The sequence below is a fragment of the Eptatretus burgeri genome, chromosome 3, assembly GCF_056783735.1.
Source record: "Eptatretus burgeri isolate ZD-2024b chromosome 3, Ebu_testis_v1, whole genome shotgun sequence".
NCBI lineage: Eukaryota > Metazoa > Chordata > Myxini > Myxiniformes > Myxinidae > Eptatretus > Eptatretus burgeri.
In genome coordinates this window covers 138,312,269-138,330,140 of record NC_140963.1, presented here as the reverse complement: position 1 = coordinate 138,330,140, position 17,872 = coordinate 138,312,269, and the positions used below count along the sequence as shown (strand labels likewise).

The window sequence follows — 17,872 nt, the reverse complement described above, 5'->3', positions numbered from 1 at the left end:
CATTTTTCCCATTAATTACATTCTGAAGAACATGCATGGGTTCTTTGTGCTGTATACTATATCATGACTTATGTGTCTGTCTGTAGTCATATTACCATCAATGTGTGATTTGACAGGAGGAGATTGACAAAGGCGATCATCCAGGTGACCCCAAGTAAAATGAGAGAAGGCAAAAGAAAAAGAAGAAGAGGAGAATGATTTTTCAGCATGCACGGGGTTAGAGACGACAGAGTAAAACTTGAAAGTAATAATTCCTCATAATTTCCATGCATTCGCTTCTTGGATCATCATTTCCATTCAGATTTTTTTTTTAAAAAGTATTTTTCTTACAAAGTCTAACCTCGTGGAAGAGCGAAGTGACCGAGGGTAGAAGGCAATAACCGACAGTCAGGCAGTGGGACACAAACGTTGAAGAAACAAGACATGTTACAAATATTCAACCAACATCTGATTATTTCCAGGTCAGCAGAGGGAATTACAGCCCATACTTGCCTGTCATTGGGAGGGGGAATTGCATGGGATAATGTGGATTCATATGTGAAGAGGAATTTGTTTTCTTTTTTTAAGAGCATCAGAGAAGTCGTTAATGTATATGAGCAACATGACTGCACCCAAGATGTTGCAAGTCTTTCAGCACTCTCGCCTCTCTCCTGGGAGAGTGGATACCACAAGCAGCAAGCTATTAATAAGTGGTAGCAGGCTATTAAACTTAACCGATAACAAGTAAGCTATTAAACAAGATAACTGAGTGAGATACAAACCGATATTTTTAATAGCTCAGTCCAGTCAGTACAGGTACCGGAGGATTGGAGATTAGCAAATGTAACACTGTCAGTAGAGGATAAATGGGGCTTCTGAGGCATCCATGCAAATGAATGGGGAAAAGGGGGAAAACTATGAATTAACCCCGGAAAACCCCAAAACAAGAGTCTCATTCCTCACCCTCCCATACAAATTAATAGGGGAAGCTTTCTGACTCGAGGCTCATTAGGTTTAAACAGGAGAATGATTTTCTCCCCCTCCCATACAAGCTCATGTTAAATTGAGACTGTCTCAAGACCCCAAAAATCCCCCCCAATTTTTTTTAAACCCAACCCCCCCCCCCCCCGTCCCCGCCCCCCTCTGACTCTCGGCCCATTAGGTAAAAATAGGATACCGATCTCTGCCCCATTGAGTACATGTTAAATTGAGACTTACTGATTTCCTTTTATATTTTCACTCCACTCAAAGAGTGATCCAACAAATGGGAAAGTTTTTAACCTCCGCCATCGAAGATGGACGGAGGTTACTGTTTTCACCCCTGTTTGTTTGTTTGTGAAGAGTATTACGGAAAAACTCGTCGACAGATTTTGACGAAACTTGGTGGGGGGATTAGGTATGGTCCAAGGATCATGCCATTAGATTTTGGACTTGGGCTAAAATCCAATATGGCCGCTATGGCGGCCATTTTGAAAAAATATTTGAATTTTTGTTTTTGCATTTCTACATGTTTTAAGTGATTTCCAACCCCCCCCCCCCCAAAAAAATGGTTGGAGAAAAAAAAATTTCAATTTTTTTTTTGGCATTTCTACATGCGCGTCGATCTTGTTTAGTTTATTCAATCGTGGTTCAGTAGAGTGTGATCTGTTTTGGCCATTTTGAAAAAATATTTGATTTTTTTTTTTGCATTTCTACATGTTTTAAGTGATTTCCAACCCAAAAAAATAAAAAATTGTTAGAGAAAAAAAAGAAAAAAAACTTAGAACATTTTTGCAACTTTTTTTTCAACCAAATTTCGATTTTTTTTTTTTTGCATTTCTACATGTTATAAGTCATTTCCAACAAAAAACATGCCAAAATTATAATTGCGGCTGATTTTGAAACTTCAGGTGGATATACCCACGTAAAATCAATTTCTGTCTCAAGGAATCTAGTAATGACGAATGAATTGAGTATGTAAAAGTTAAAAGTAAAAGGGAAAGTTGCAAACTATAACTCTGTGAGCACTGTTGACGTCAAATTGAATGAATAGGATATCAGGTTCACTTGAGTGACCAAGCAGTATTGGCGGCAGAGGTTTTGCACTCTACCAAGTGCAACCCCTCTAGTTTTTAAGTGTTTTCAGTTTGTGCCGTGAAAATGAGGAAGTATTCTGTGAGAGACAAGGCCTCGTGGTTATATTTTAAATCAGAACACTAACAGGCTTTTAAACGTAATTTTTATCAAAATCATTTAAAGTATTTTCATTTTCGTTCAGGTGTTAGTTTTCTTTTTGGTCTGGTGTTGATGTGGCACATGCGTGATGGGTCGAATTGCCTCCACCTGCATCTAATATCCTTGTGTAAGCTTGGCAAACACAGCAGCAAACAGCAGATTGTGTTGAATGCCCAGGATATGTGCAAAGACACAACCATAACCTCTTGCTTGAGATTCAGGGCCTTCATCCATTGTTGAGAGAGAAGCAGCGGCATACTCATTGGCTAGGACCGCATCAAATGCTGTTTGAGAAAGTGAAAGATGGTGCCTGATGTGCTGAGGGATTCCACTACTTTACTTATAAGTGGAAGTAAGCTACCCATCTTGATGATGTGATGATTTTTTTTTGCACCCTTCTTGTATATTGGAGTGATAGTGACTGTTTTCCAAGCAGATGGTAGGCAACTGAAGGTGAAGGACAGGCTAAAGAGAGCTCACCAAGGATGTCAGATGAGCATTTGAAAATGTGTGCCTATGCCATCTAGCGCCAAGGCAAAGCCATCGCCATGGCAGAGTCAAAACTGCCCATGATTTTCTGACTCTCTCGGATGAAAAAGTTACATTTTCTCGGAGGCATTCAGTACAAAGGAGATAGGTAGGAACAAAGAGGAATGTTATGCAAACATTCTATATAACAAGATATGTCTTGGTAAAGTAATCAAGAAAGCAAAGATGATATCATGCTTCATGTAAATCGAGTGGTAAAAATCTGCAAAAATTTAAATATGCAATGTCATTTCATCCAGATTAAAGTTTGCTTATAGCATCTTTGCTCTCAAATTCGGCAAACTGCAGACACCAGAAAACCCACCTTGGATTGAATTTACTTTGAGCATGTTGCCATTCACCTGCAAGCCCCCTGGCAGATTTGGGTAATGTCTAAACCTCATGCTTACCATGAATGACTGCGTCTGATGTGAACAGTAACATTTTCAGAGTGTGTGTTGTGGTTTTGAGATGTTTGTTAAATTTTAACTTAGAAAACCGAATAACCACAGGTTGTGTGGCCAGTGCCTTACTTACGCTCCTTTACGATCTGCAACTCGATGGTCATGATCCCAGTATCACGATCAGGTGGGTTCATCACCTGGCACGTGTAAGTGCCAGCGTCTGATTGGGACAGTCCGCTTAGTTCAATGGACACGTCCATGCTGGCGAGATTGCCCAGCCATTTCACGCGGCCTCCAAATGGACCTTCGGAAGCCAGCCACAGTGACTTGTCGTATTTGGCAATTATCTGGTGTTTTTGCGTCAGACAAAAGAACCGATGAGACACATGCAAGGTGTGGTTAGTGATGACTGGGTCAGTTGATTATGTTCATTTTCTACAATTTTATTTGTTACTTCATTCACACTTTTAATTCCACTTGAAGGCATTCTTCCTATTCTGCCCAACAATAACAGCTGAGGCTACTGAACACAAATTGCCAGGAATATGTTGAAATACTTTTTCACACCTTTTGAGATGCTACTCGAGTTGACATGCAAGTGTTACAAATTCTTCATCAAGCATGTATTTGGTTGTTTATAATGCTCATTAATTACTTTATACATACAGTATGACTGAATGGATATGAGCACAAGGACACAATGAAGAGAGATTGAGGGAATGGGATAGAAATGTATCATCCGTTCTCAACGGAATCCTTTCATCTCCTCTCCTTGTCAAGGCTGGAGTGCTCCAAAGAGGTGTTCTGGGCCCAGTCCTATTCCTAATCTTCATCAACGATCTCTCTGACTCTCTGACTCTCTGGAAAATCCCCTTTGTCTATTTGCTGACGACTCCCCCCCCTTTGCCATGACATCCCTCATCCTTCAGAAGGCAGACTATAGCCTCTTCCCTCTCTTGAGACCTTGAAAGAATCATAAGCTGGTCAGACACTTGGAATATGTTTTTCAATCCTGACAAATCTCGCACTCTCACGACCTCTCTCCGAAAGAACCGGATGACAAACCCTTCTATCGACTTTCTTGACAATCCTCTTGAGGTAATTCAGTCACTCAAACTTGTGGGTCTCACTATATCATGATCTTTCTTGGGCAAACCACATGTCAAAGTTAGCCTCCAAAGTCAGTTGCAACTGGGCATCCTCCGCCGTACAAAGTCCTTCCTTGCCACACCTGAACTCCTATCCACCGACGAGGATTTCATCCGCAGCTTGATGGAGTACTCCTCTCCATTCTGGGCTGGTATCCCTGCCTCACACCTTGCAAAGCTTAACGCCCTGGAAACCAAAGTCTTCAAGATTATTAGAATATCCCGCAATGTAGCTGAGTCTATGAGTCTACCATTTTTCCAGGTCAGTGGTCTCTCTGTCTTCTACGGCCACCTTTCTGGTCTTGCACCCTCTGCTCTTTCTATGCTTCCCCCCCCCCCCCCAAGTTTCTGCAGGGCGCACACGGTCTTCCATCAACCCCGTTCTGGTGAAAGTAACTAAATCAAGAATCGCTGCTCACCTCCACTCATTTGTTCCTGTTTTTTCCCACCTGTGGAAACAACTTTCACATCCTTTTCAATCTCATCCTTCCCTCCAAGTCTTCAAGACAGCAATTCACCACCATCTCAGATCATTCCCAATCCAAAACCATGAGATTTTCTACCCCTGTTAACCCCACCCCACCCAACACACATCCCAAGCCCACCTTCCAAATTTCCAGTTTTTCCTAACTGAGAGTTTGCTTCTGTATCCATATTGTCCACCACATGTGTTCTCCCCTAACCGTCTTTCTTCCCCACACCCATTATTTGTCCAAGTCTCCCCCTATTTTGTTCTTCAACCCTGCTGTTGGCATTTCTCTCCCCCCCCTCCACTCTCTCTTCCCCCTCCCTCTCTCTCTCTCTCTCTCTCTCTCTCTCTCTCTCTCTCTCTCTCTCTCTCTCTCTCTCTCTCTCTCTCTCTCTCTCTCTCTCTCTCTCTCTCTGTCTCTTCTGTTCCACTGTTCCTTTTGTTCTATTGCGTCTTGATCTGTTCAGTGTTCTACCTCTTCCATGAGTCTTTACCTTGCATACAAAAATAATCTCAGTGTCCCAAGAGGCAAGTGCTTGGCCAAGTGTGAGATATATCACCTTTGACCGGTCTGTGGCTTTAACGTTGAAGTTTTCCCCACCGTTTGTCTGTCTGACTTTGAGCAATGATATCTCAAAAGTTATTGACTGATTCAGACAAATCTTGGTGGATAGGTTGGATTTGTGCCAAGGATGAAGTTATTCCATTTTGTTGAATATCCAGATCCGGACATGATACATTTTTAATCTCCCGAGTGGTCCTTCACCATTGAGGGATGGGGCCAAAAACAATATGTAGCATGATATTTTAAAAAGTTGTGGATGGGTTACGACAAACCATAGTGGATGAGTTGAGTAGTTGACAAGAACAAGCCGATTGGATTTTGGTTCAGGTGCGGATGCAGATCCGGCCTATCAGTGGGATACAAAACGTAAACCGTTCAGTCTGGCGGAGGTATACGCTCTACCAAGTGCCGTTCTAGTTTAGTGGGATGTGTTTCTCTATTATAATGTATTGGTTCTATTTTCAGAGGTGATCGTTGTTAAAATTATCCAAGCCCTCCCCCCCCCCCCACCTTTCCTCCATCTCCAACTCACCCATTGCTGAAATGGAGCTAATATCCAATGGTCTGTGTCTTGGACATAAATTCCCCTGTTGAGCTAAAAAAAAAAAACAATTTTTTTGATGTTTTGCAGGACATATTGGGATAATTTTTTTCAATGATAGTAACCATGCTTTCTTTTATGCTGTCTCATCTTGTTCATTTTCCAAGTCTAGACTAAAATCATCCATTGATGAGCTGCTCTCAGTATCACTACACCTGTTAATAGTCATCATTCTGATGGTTTATCCATACATTTCATGTCACATCGTGGCTGACCAGTTTTTCTCAAGAGGGTATGGGAAATACACAGTTAGGGTCAGTTTGAAACCTTGTATCTGGGTAACTCTGGCATTTTCTCACCAACTTTAATCAAAACAAAGAAAAGCATGTACTTTCACTTTTATCATCAAATTTAGTGAAGGGGGTATGGTGGGGGCTCATTTTACATCTACATCACCCTTAAAGTTAAAGTCTGACAACCTACAAGGCCTTCATTCGCAACCTGATGGAGTACTGCTCCCTCCTTTGGGCTGGTGCCCCAGCCTCACATATTGCCCTTCTTAATGCCGTGGAAAGCAAGTCCATCAAAATCGTTGGGATCTCCCGTGACAAAGAAGAATATCTAGGTCTGTGACTCTCACATTGTAGACAGGTTGGTGACTTCTCTGTATTCCATCACTTCCTTTTTGGTCTTGCACCCTCTGCCCTCTCTTGGCTTAGTCACTCCCAGGTTTACGCAAGGTGCACACGGTCTGCTGGTAATCCCCTTCTTGTTAAAATTCCTAAATTCAGGCTCGCTGCTCGTCTCCACTCATTTGTTCCACTTTTCCTTCACCTGTGGAATCAACTTCCCCAGTCTGTTCAGTCCCTTCACCCCTCCAAGACTTCAAGACAGCTGTTCACCACTATCTCAGTTCACCCCCAAGCCATACTCGTGATCTCTTCGACCCCAAATCACCCCATTCCCAAGCACCCCCTTTTCCAGGTTACTGTGATACTTCTCCTCTCCATCACCTCTTTTCATTTCTTAGTTGTTGGGTTTTTTTTTCTTTTTTTTCTTTTTCCATTTCATCCCCACTTTCCCCTTTTTCTTCTTGCTGCTTGTGTGTTTCATTCAGCTTGTGTGTAGCTTGTTCACCCCTGTGTGTCCTTTTACCTTCCCTTTGATCTCACTCTCACTGTCACTTCTGCTGTGCTGTTGGTTTTCCCCTTTCCATTTTGTTCCCTTCCATTCTGATCTAGCCTCTTCCATGAGCCTCGATCATGGATACAAAAAAGCTGCAAATTGGAGATATTAATCAGAAAGCTTTAGTTATATTTTAAACTATCTTTTTTTCGATGAAATACTTTTTTGAGAAAAAGAAAATCCTCCCCAATCCTGTTAATGTCCTCACATATCTTCAGCAGTGTAACAACATTGAAAATGTCTTATCATCTATTTGGCTCTTCACAATGTGGAGAGAGGAGAGAATCCTGTGCAGAAATCTAACATTGAAAAAACTTCAACAGTCGTGGTAACAGGATTGGACATATTGACAATAAAGGCAGTGGGAAACAGGAGGACAATGATGTGTAAGTAAATAAAGTCATCAGAAGGGCAGAGCAGTGTTTGACGTATAGAGATAGACGAATCCACGAGCAGCAGAAAATGTTGTTCAATGGCTCACCAGTTCGTCTGAACAGTTTGAGCAAATGCTTGTCCATTGGAGATTAAACAGCTTGGGATCTACTTTATAGCAGGAGGTAAAAAGGCAGCCGAGTTTCTTCTCACCTCCCTCTAACGCAACAATGACGCTGGATGGAGTACGGATGTCCATGCCTCGGACTGCACATTGCACACATGTACATATTTACAGCAGTTCACAAGTCAGCATTACCTACCGAAAATAATCCAACGACTCACCATCTCATCAAATTCAAGAAACAAGATCCCCAAAAACTTTTTACCTTTCACGACTCTCTTTAACCTTCACAGTCCCCTAACTGATATAAATGGCAGTATACTCATCTACAATTTTCTACAATAAGCAGCACAGGTGTTCATTTCAAACACCATACAGATACGTATGTATACATGCGATACATTGCTTGACACTTTTGAAAGTATCATTTAATAATGTACTTGCATCAGATGTGACAGCAGTGATAAATCTGATCAGGTTGGTAGAATTTCGTTCTGAGAAAGTGGTTGTTGCTGAAACAGTTTTGGGTGCTTTTCCCATTGTCTTCCAAGCAGAAGTCCACGACAGAAAATGGGAATTTGGTCAATGTACGGGTACTCACTGCCCTACCAACTTCAAATGCACAGTGAGATCATTTGTGTGAACAGGCAATTGCTTCCTGGATAAGACAGCTAGCTTTCCATCCCCTCTGAAAGGATAGCACACTGTTTGATGCAACACTCAGCCAGTGTGCCACCAGAATGATGTAGTGGGGTCATATTCCATGAAGAGTCCACCACAAACGAGATGGATCAAAAGTTAGTCTACCACCTCTGGGCTGCCACATTACTCTCTTTCAGACACTCAATGTACTGTTGCAGTTCTGCGAAACAAGCAACCCCCCACTCCCACCCCCCCCCGAGGCAATGGCACACAACATATAGTGCTTCCCGAGACAGTTATTTCATTAGTATTCGTTTTCGATAGCCCTTCCCTAATGCGTAATGTGTTTATGGATCATATGCGTTGTGTGGGCTTTAGGCTGGTTTTTCTTTCCATTCTTTACCCATCGTTCATTCTTTACATTATTTTGCTTTGCTGTACACGACCTTTCTTCACGCATGCATGCACACCAAGGACCATAATAACAGTGGCAACTCATTTGCATATGCACGCCCTTTCCCATTCAAACTGCACGCCATTATCCAATAAATGTTCTACCTCAGACTTCACTAGACTCGAACCCCAATGTTGCAACATTTCATACGCCATCAAGATTCCTTCATAAACATTACCACACCCTTGGACCGTAATCCAAACTCGTTTGCATTCGCCATTTCTGCCTCAACCACAATGAACCACCACAAACCACCATGCCATAATTTACTGCTACGCTGCCGCTACAAACGCCTCAACCAGTCACCACCACCTCCACAGATGACCACCACTCCCTTTCGGACCAACAGGGAACGCGGGAGCGTGGTGTACCATTACCATCACTCGGACAAGGAATGTTCAGGCATTCAACTCAGAGTGCAAATGTGAGCTGAATTCCATTTGATGTCATATGATATAGATCGCCCGAGCGCTCTGCTCAATTACAGCCCCCATTGGGTGTCCAGCGCATGCTTGTGGCCAGAGAGTGCAATGAAATACCCTGACACCATGTTAATTACAGAGCCCTGTCGCGTGCGGAAACTTCGAGCAGAATGGCAACATCTTCGCAGCTGTACCCGTGTGTAGGCAGAGCTGGTGCTGGGGTCAAAACCACCTTGAACACTCTCTCTCTCTTTCTCTGGATAAATGGTGGGTGGGTGGGGGTGGGGGGGGGGAGAGTCAAGTGGTGGAGGTGAAGCAGAGAGGGAGGTTGGAAGTGTTGTTTATACAGGAGACCAAATGGAAAGGGGACAGAGCAAGGAGGTTGGTAGGAGGATACAAGCTATTACATGTGGGTAGGGATGGAAGGAGTAATGGCATGGGAATAATAGTGATGGAAGAGATCGACAAGCAGGTGGTCAGAGTGGAAAGATGGGAGGGATGGATAGTTATTGCATGGTTGATGGTACAAAGGCAAATTGTTTGTGTTATGTCGGTATATTGGCCACAAACGAGAAGGACTGGGGTGGAGAAACAGTAATTCAGGGATGCTCTGGAGAGGATGATGGAAATGGTTAAGCTGGACATGATACTGTGCCTTGCTGGGGACTTCAACGTGCATATGGGAGTCGCGGAGCCAGGTGAAGATGTATGTTTTGGTATATTTGGTTGGGGAACGAGGAATAGAGAGGGTCATGAGCTGGTGGCAAGGAATGGGAGCTGGTTAATTCTTTCAAAAGTGGGAAAGCCACAAGATTGCCTCTAGGAGTGGACAACATAGAACAGAACTGGATTTGATGGTGGTAAGGAAGTGATAGTTGTGGAGGGTTAAGGATTGTAAGGCAGTGGTGGGAAGCCTGTGATCTTTTGTGTTACGGATGGAGAAAAGGATGGGATATGAAGAGCAGGGGTCAGAAGATTATGAGGTGGGGGAAGTGTAGGGGATACATCCTCTTGAAGTACAAGGAGAGGATGAGGGCCAGGTCTGATCAACTTCACGAAGAAGTGGAAGGCTTGGAGGAGGAGTGGAAGAAGTATGGAAAGGTGTTTTGGGGAATTTCAGAAGTCTTGTGTGGAAGGACGTCAGGAAAGGATGCATGATCGTCGAGGGACAGAAACCAGGTATTGTGGACGGAGGAGGTAGCAAAGGCAGTTGGTGAAAAGAAGGAGGTTGGGAAGGTGATGGAGAAGATCAAGGATATTTGGAGGCAGCTGCATTGCTGCACCTGTGGAAAGCAGCAAGGAGAGCTGTGGATAAGGCAAGGAATGACGTGGAAGAGGAGATGTGCAACAGGTTGGAAGAGGATGGTGGGAGGAAGATTATATATAAATTAGCTCGTGACTCATGACAGGGATGAGGATGGTATGGACATGAAGTGGGGGGGGGGGTGATTAAGGATGGTGGCTGGAGATTAGTGACAGAGAGGGGGGCAGTATTGAAGGTGTAGAAAGCATATTTCAAAGAGCTGTTGAACCAGGGGATGATGGATGAGATGTTCATGCTTTGAGACAGCTGATAGAAAAGAGGGTGAGATGGCATTGGGATTTGTGGACCTGGAGAAGGCCTATGACACTATTCTGAGAGAGATGGTGATGGTGACACTGAGATGGATGGGAATGCCAGAAGCAGAAGTGAGCTTGGTAGAAAGGATGTACAAGGGAATGGAGGGAAGAGTCTTGCTTGGTTCTGGGATGTCTGAAGAGTTCAGCGTGAACATTGGTTTGAGACAGGGAAGTGCTCACAGCCCACTCGTGTTTATCATGGTGAAGAAGCTGGAAAGCAGGAAAGTGAGATTGAGGGGTAGTATGGGGAGGATGGTGTATGCGGACGATCTGGCTGTTGTAGTGGAGAATGGGTGAGAGATGCAGGAAATACCGGGGGAGTGGAAGGAGGCATTTGTGCAACATGAGCTGAAGATGAGTCTGGAGGAGACTGAGGTGATGTGGGTCGGGCAGCAGACAAAAGAAATGAACATCAGATTAGAAGGGAAGGAGATCAGACAGGGAAATACTTTGAGTATCTGGGAGGAACAGTGACCGAGGATGGTAAGTCCGAGGCAGATGTGCGGAGGAGGATTCAGATGGTGCGAATGTGTGGAGGAGGGTGGAGGGAGTAATGGCAGACAGTAAGATATCAAGGAAATGGAAAGGGGAGGTTCTAATATTTTGTGTAACGCCGGCCTACCTTTATGGTCTGGGGATGGCGACACTGACAGAGAGACAACAGAGGCTGCAATTTTGTGAGAACAACAGTGTCAGGAGGATTGCGGGAGTGAATAAGGTGGACAGAAGGAGGATGGATGAATTGAGGGAGTAGATTGGTGTGCAGATGAGCTTGACAGGGAGGCAGGTGAAATGTAGGCTGAGATGGGCTGGACACTTGGTGTGGATGGGGGGGGGGAGAGATAATGGCACAAAGAGCGGATAGGTTGAGGGAGCAAGGTCAGACGAATAGAGGAAGGCCGCTGTTGAGATGTGAGGATTGTGTGAAGCGGGATATCAGGTTGTGTGAGCTGATCACAGAGGGAGGTTGAGAAGTATCGTGGTCAAGGCAGAGCAGAAGCTTGGTGCCATCACACCTCATTCCTTATAAAGGGAAGAGGACGAGAAGAAGAATTTTATCTGACCCCGCTTGAAAGCTTTTATTTATTTGCGAATCCCACCATCCTCACCTAAACTCCCCTTTTCACCAGGCTTGCGGCAGTAAGTTTAGTATCAAGAAAACATGCATGTTTAGTGTGTGTCAGGGCTCCGTTTTGGAATCCTGCCCTCACTGCATGAATATACAGTGTAGTAGTTGTGTTGTGTTAGTTATTGTTGCTGTGCCATGTTTGTCACTCTTATTTTTATTATTAAATCCTGTTTGTCATGGCTTGCTTGGAGGTGTCTCCTCCTTTTCCCTCCATTTAGCAATTGGAGAACAATATAAAGAGCCATTAGCCTCAGTACAGGCTTTCTTCCCATGCTTGGCTTTCAGTTGTCAACAAATCAACCAATCCCTGCTTGGTTGTCTGTAGCCACACTCCATGTGTGCATGGTCTCAATGCCACCTCAATGTGCTAAGTGAAGTGTGTTTTCTCACATCCCATGCCTGAGATATTTGGCGTCGGAATGGGATTTTATTCACGCCTGATAAATTACGACTTCACGAGATTAGTAATTCGTGCCTGACAGAAGAGAGAATTGGGACCATTAGCCTGACAAATGACCTATCGAATTCTTAAAAACCGACAACCACTCCTGACATGATACTTGCTGTCAGAGAAATTCAGACTATCGGGGAGTAGTTGAGTCACCTGAAATCGCATTCACCTCATGTCGAAATTACATTTGCAATTTACTTTAAATTGTACATCAAGTTATTTTTCTGAAGCAATGCCAGATGAGTACAAGATATCTCCACCAGGAGGTGATGTGGGATGGGGAGCATTCGTAGCAGCAGCACCACAAGGTAGCACAGTGAGTGGCACAGCAACTAAAAGATGAATGAATGTGAATTAGATAAGAACAGACCAGAGTGAGATGAACACAAAAATGGAAACGAGCCAGGGTAAACTCGAGGCCGATTTAAAGGTTGAAATACAAATGAACCAGGCCAAACTAAAAGTTGGCCTGGGTTTATTAAAAGCCATCCAAGCTGAGTTATCATACACAATGGGGGCTGAACACAATGAAATGAAGAGTGAATAGTGATGGCTCAGACTGAGATAAACTGGGTGAAGTGTAATTTTAAGCACCACATGTCCCACAACTGGACAGCATGACGAGTGTGATGGCTGGCTTTAAAAACTGAGGTCATGGAAACATGAACCAACTGAGGGTGAATATGAATAATTGCCTGTCAAATGTGAGGAATGATGTGGATTGTGGTGCTTTCTTTGCAAGGATGGGACCAGCATCTGGCCGCCGTCCAGAATAAGCACACCAACTTGGTGGGACAGCACACCCACCGACAAAAATATCTCGAAAAGACTTGTGAGTTGATTATTGCACGCACGTATGTGAAAAAATAGGAGTGTTTTGGAACAGGCTGGGGAAATAAAGACCAGGTCAGGTCAGGTATGGGAGCATGCGCCGGAGCAGTGCGTCGTTGCTTCCACTTTCCGCCGGTACTCCAGGGGCCTCCATCTGGCCATCCCCCAGGCAGGTGCCTGGCCCATCCCCATCTCCTTGAGATGCTGATCAACCTGCTGCAACCATGAAGCATGTGGTCAGCCCATTGGCCTCCTCCACTCATGAGGCTCCCTCGCTGAGAGAATCTGGTGAGCAGGATCAGCGTCAGGAAACAAATCACACGCCCATACAGCTGCAACTGATGCTCACAGACTATACAGGTAACAAATCTCATTTGAATCTCTCTCAGCAACCGCTCATTGGACAGACATGGTCTAGCAATCGCCAAGGATTCTCCGAAGAGACTTGGTACCAAAGGAATTAATTCTCCATCTCAGATCTCTGGTCAGAATCCAAATCTCATATCCGTAGAGCAAGACTGGAAGCACTGAGGGCCTGAAAACTCAGACTTTCTTCATCCTGCACAGATACCAACAACGCCACACCCTATGATCTAGTGAATCCATGATTTCCCAGGCCCGACCCAGACGTCCATTGATCTCTGGCTCACAGCCAGTAGAGACATGAATATCACTGCCACGGCAAGTTAATCACTCCGTGACCTCAACATCCTCACCACAAACAGGTAAAGACAAGATAACAGCATCCAAGATGTCATTGAAAGCCTGGACTTTTGTTGTGACCCAGGAAACCCGTAATCCCAGCGGTTCCATCTTCTCATGCAGCACCTCAATGGCCCCAAAACGATAGCCAGAGTCTCAGCAAAGATGACTGCATCATCTGCGTAATCAAGGTCAGAGATCTTGCCATTCCCAAATGATGCACCACAGCTTGATCTCTCCGACATCCTCCCCAGAATCCAGTCCATACAAGTGCTGAAAAGTGTGGGGGCCAGCACACATCCCTGATGAACTCCAGTAACAACTGGAAATAAGTCGGAGATGGTATCACCTGATCTCACAGCACTCTCAGTACCAACTCGTATAGTTCAGACATCATATTGATCAGTTTTGGTGGCACCCTATGAAGACCAAGAACCCTCCAGAGGGCATCCCGATTCACTGAATCGAACGCTTTGCAGAGATCAACATAGGCTGCATGTTGCCGAAACTCTTGTCTGCATTTGGTGAGGACCCAGTGGGCAAGGATGCGGTCAATCGTTGACCTCTTTGGTGTAAAGCCTGACTACTCTGGATGCTGTTGCTCAAGCAGATGGTGGCGAACTGTATCAAGAATTATCCGAGCAAAGACTTTGCTCGGCACTGAGAGCAGCGTCACCCCTCGGTAGTAGGTGCAGTCCTGGCAATCACCCTTCTTTTTCGAGAGAGGGACAAGGCCCCTCTTCCTGTCAGTTGGGATGATGACTGTGTTCCAGGCAGAGCACAGAACTGCATGCAACGACATGAGTACAGCATTTCCACCAGCCTTGAAGTTCAGTATGGATGCCACAGATCCCTGGAGCTTTGCCCCGTTTCAACCGGTTCACCGCAGCCTGTGTTTCCACAAACAAAGGTTGATCACAGTTGATTGGAGGGTCAGAAAGAGGGATCGTAGCACCCCTGACATCCACTCAATAGCTGGTGGATCAGCCTGGTACAGCCGCTCAAAGGAACCAGCCCAGCGGGCCTTCACTTCGGACTCCTCTGTCAAGATCCCACCACCATCCGTTTCAACTACAATGCATCGAGGGACGGACTTGGAGGAACGCAATGTGCCAATTTCCCTGTAAGTAGGACACTAATCACATGACCACAGCTGATGCTCTAGAGTCTAGCCCCTCACAGATTTGTTGCACATCAGCCTACTTGTCCACCCTCAGTGCACATTCAGTTTTACGCCTCAACTCTCTGAACTGCTCAGCTCTGCCATTAAGCCTAGCCCTGTGACTCTGGTCAATGGTATCCAGTGTTCCTTGAGAGACAAAATTCCTCTTTGCCCTATGGTGAGTTCCAAGACATCGACCGGCAATATCAAGAATGGTGGTCTTGAAGGCACTCCACAACTCTTTAGGATTCCCCAAAGCATCCAGACTCCCCCCCCCCCCAAATCCCCACGAAGCCTGTTTGCAAACTCCTCAGTTGCCCTCCAATCCTTGAGCTTGCCAACATCCAGCCTAGGCTGGGATGGTAAAGTTCTCCCGGATGTAAGCTGAAACTTCAGAGTTGCTTCAACAAGCCTGTGGTCGGTATTGTGGAACTGAGCACTCTGGTAGAACCCACAGTTCTGGATCATCCTCCGGCGACCATCAACGAGCACATAGTCAATCTCCTTTGCCACACCACCAGCAATGGAATACCAAGCCCAGCTATGAGCCTTTGGGCGCTGAAACCATGAACCAGCCATCCTAAGTCCATGACTTCTTGCAAAGTCAAGGAACTTAGTGCTCTTATAGTTCACAGTTCCAGAACCATGGGGACCAACACATGTCTCATAACCATCCCTTTCCGTTCCTGCCAAAGCATTGAAATCCCCCAAGACGAGAAGAGTATCTTGCCTGGAGCACGAATCAACCACTGACTCGAGCATGGCATATAATGCGTCCTTCATGTTGAGATCACTCGCCTCAGTTGGAGCATAAACAGACCAGAGAAACGACACCCAAGGAGTAATGAATCCTTCGTCTGTGCCCGTTCACTGGTGTTACCTCAATTATCATTGGAGTCAGCTTATTGGACACAGCTCCAGCAACTCCTTGGGCATGGTAACCATCAGAGCGAATCGACCAAGAGTAGGAGTAATCACCTGCAATGATCTCGCCACTGTCCGGTCTCCGAACCTCAGATAGTGCTATAATACCGATGTTCAAACACTTGAGCTCAGATGATAACAGAGACGTAATCATCCTCTCTTAGGGATCGGACATTCCAGACACCCACCTGAAGGGACCACCTCAGATTAACCCAAGGAGACTGCCGTCTGGTGGACAACACCTCAGCACCACTCCGATGCACACTACCACAATCTGACCCGGGTCTTGGATTGAGATATAAACATTGAGATTGAGAAATAAAGACCATCCAGGAAGAAGTGTCTTAGATTGAGATACAATTATTGGGTACGTGGGACCACTGGCAATGGGATGGACTGCATCGATTGCAGTAGAACGGGAAAGGGGATAACTCGTGATTTCCACCTCCCCCCCCCGCCCCCCACTCCACCTCCCAAGATCCAATTTACATAGCATCTGAACCCATGTGTACCAAAAATGGAAGTTGACCTCTGCAGGCAATGAGGGAAGACCCAGGCTTTGGAGCATAATATTCATATTCAGCAAGAGATGGAGGAATGAGCCATTGGCAATTTTTTTTATGACAACAGCGATTTGAGAGCCTTCCTGATACAGTTAGCCATCTTCGCAAAAAGGTTGGGGAAGGAGGGAAAGTATGTATGGTCCATCTTTTGGGTAGGTTGCTTTATATATATATATATATATATATATATATATATATATATATATATATATATATATATATATATATATATTTTTTTTTTTTTTTTGGAGGGGGGGGCGGTTGCTTTTGTCAAAAACTGCACTGTATGAAGGGTTTACATTGGGTCCTTCTGTTATTGCATCCCAATAATGCTGTTTTCACATTGAGCAAAGACGTGAGATGGTACCCCAGCTCCACAATCTGTGACTAAAGCCAAATTAATCAATCAAGGAATTGCCAAAGGACATCTGCAGCCAATAATAGTCACACATCACATCATGTATACTTTCAAGTGGTCCCACCTGAGGATTAGACTGTTGATGCGAATGCTCCGAAGAACAAAGCCTTCTGGCCCTTCAGACCTTTTCGGGGAATAAAGCTTTACCCATCTAAAACGGTCGCATCAACAGATGGACCCTCGAAGTGGCGTTCCATTGAGCAAGGGGGTTTCCACAAGGGAGCATCGGGTGAAGGTTCACTGGGCCTCAGGGTGAACTCCACATTGGTGGACCCAGCCCTGGTGGCTCTGGAACCTTTCCAAAGATTGCTCTTCTTGAGGAACTGTCATCGGTGTGGATGCCAGTGCCACATAGAGAGGTTTTATTGGGTGCTGGCGCATGGGAGAAGGCTCTGCAGTCCACCTGGAAAAGAACCTGGGAAGCAACTGGAGAGGGTATCATTGGGGCCATCAGTGAGCAGAGCTTGTGTGATAATCGTGATTTTTCCCTCTTTTATGATTATAACCCACCCTCCTCCAACATCTTCCGATTCAAACCCCACTCCATCCCCACCAAGTCGCTTGGGCCTAGTTTACCGCACGTTTGATTGGGATTGTCCTGCATACATTTGATTGGGTCAGCATTTATAAAAGGAACCCTTTGGGTGCTGAGAGTGTAGAGCAGAACAATCAGAGCAGAGGAGTCGGTCATTGAGAGGAAAGAGGATTCAGTGAGGTTTCAAAACGGCGAGGAAGACAAAGAGCCAGAATGGTCGTCAGAGTGATGCGAACCACTCAGCTCCATAATCTGCACCAGCACGCCCACATCTCCACACCCTACACCTTCTCGTGCCATGGTTGTCCCAACAGGGATGGCCAGTGACATGCCCTGTATGACCAACCATTGAAGACCACCTCTCCCACCTTTCATTATGTCCCGTTATGTTGTCTACCCCCGCTTGGAATTTATTTATTTGCGAATCTCACCATCCACACCTCTCATCCCTCTATCATCAGGCTTGTGGCAATTAAGCAATGCCTGCTCG

The 17,872-nt window shown here is 45.1% G+C and overlaps 1 protein-coding gene and 1 long non-coding RNA gene across 2 annotated transcripts in view; one reads left to right on the top strand and one right to left on the bottom strand.

Annotated features, from left to right (window-relative positions):
- The window catches only part of LOC147031103 (uncharacterized), a 91,221-nt gene that overhangs the window by 39,827 nt on the left and 33,522 nt on the right, over positions 1 to 17,872 (top strand). The window lies entirely within an intron of this gene.
- The window catches only part of LOC147031104 (sodium channel regulatory subunit beta-2-like), a 52,600-nt gene that overhangs the window by 33,779 nt on the left and 949 nt on the right, over positions 1 to 17,872 (bottom strand). The window contains exons 2-3 of the mRNA XM_085875834.1: positions 7,515 to 7,672; positions 3,259 to 3,472 (exon numbers count right to left, since the gene is read on the bottom strand). Coding sequence (XP_085731960.1) covers positions 3,259 to 3,472; positions 7,515 to 7,672 — 372 coding nt within the window. The remainder of the gene's footprint in view (positions 1 to 3,258; positions 3,473 to 7,514; positions 7,673 to 17,872) is intronic.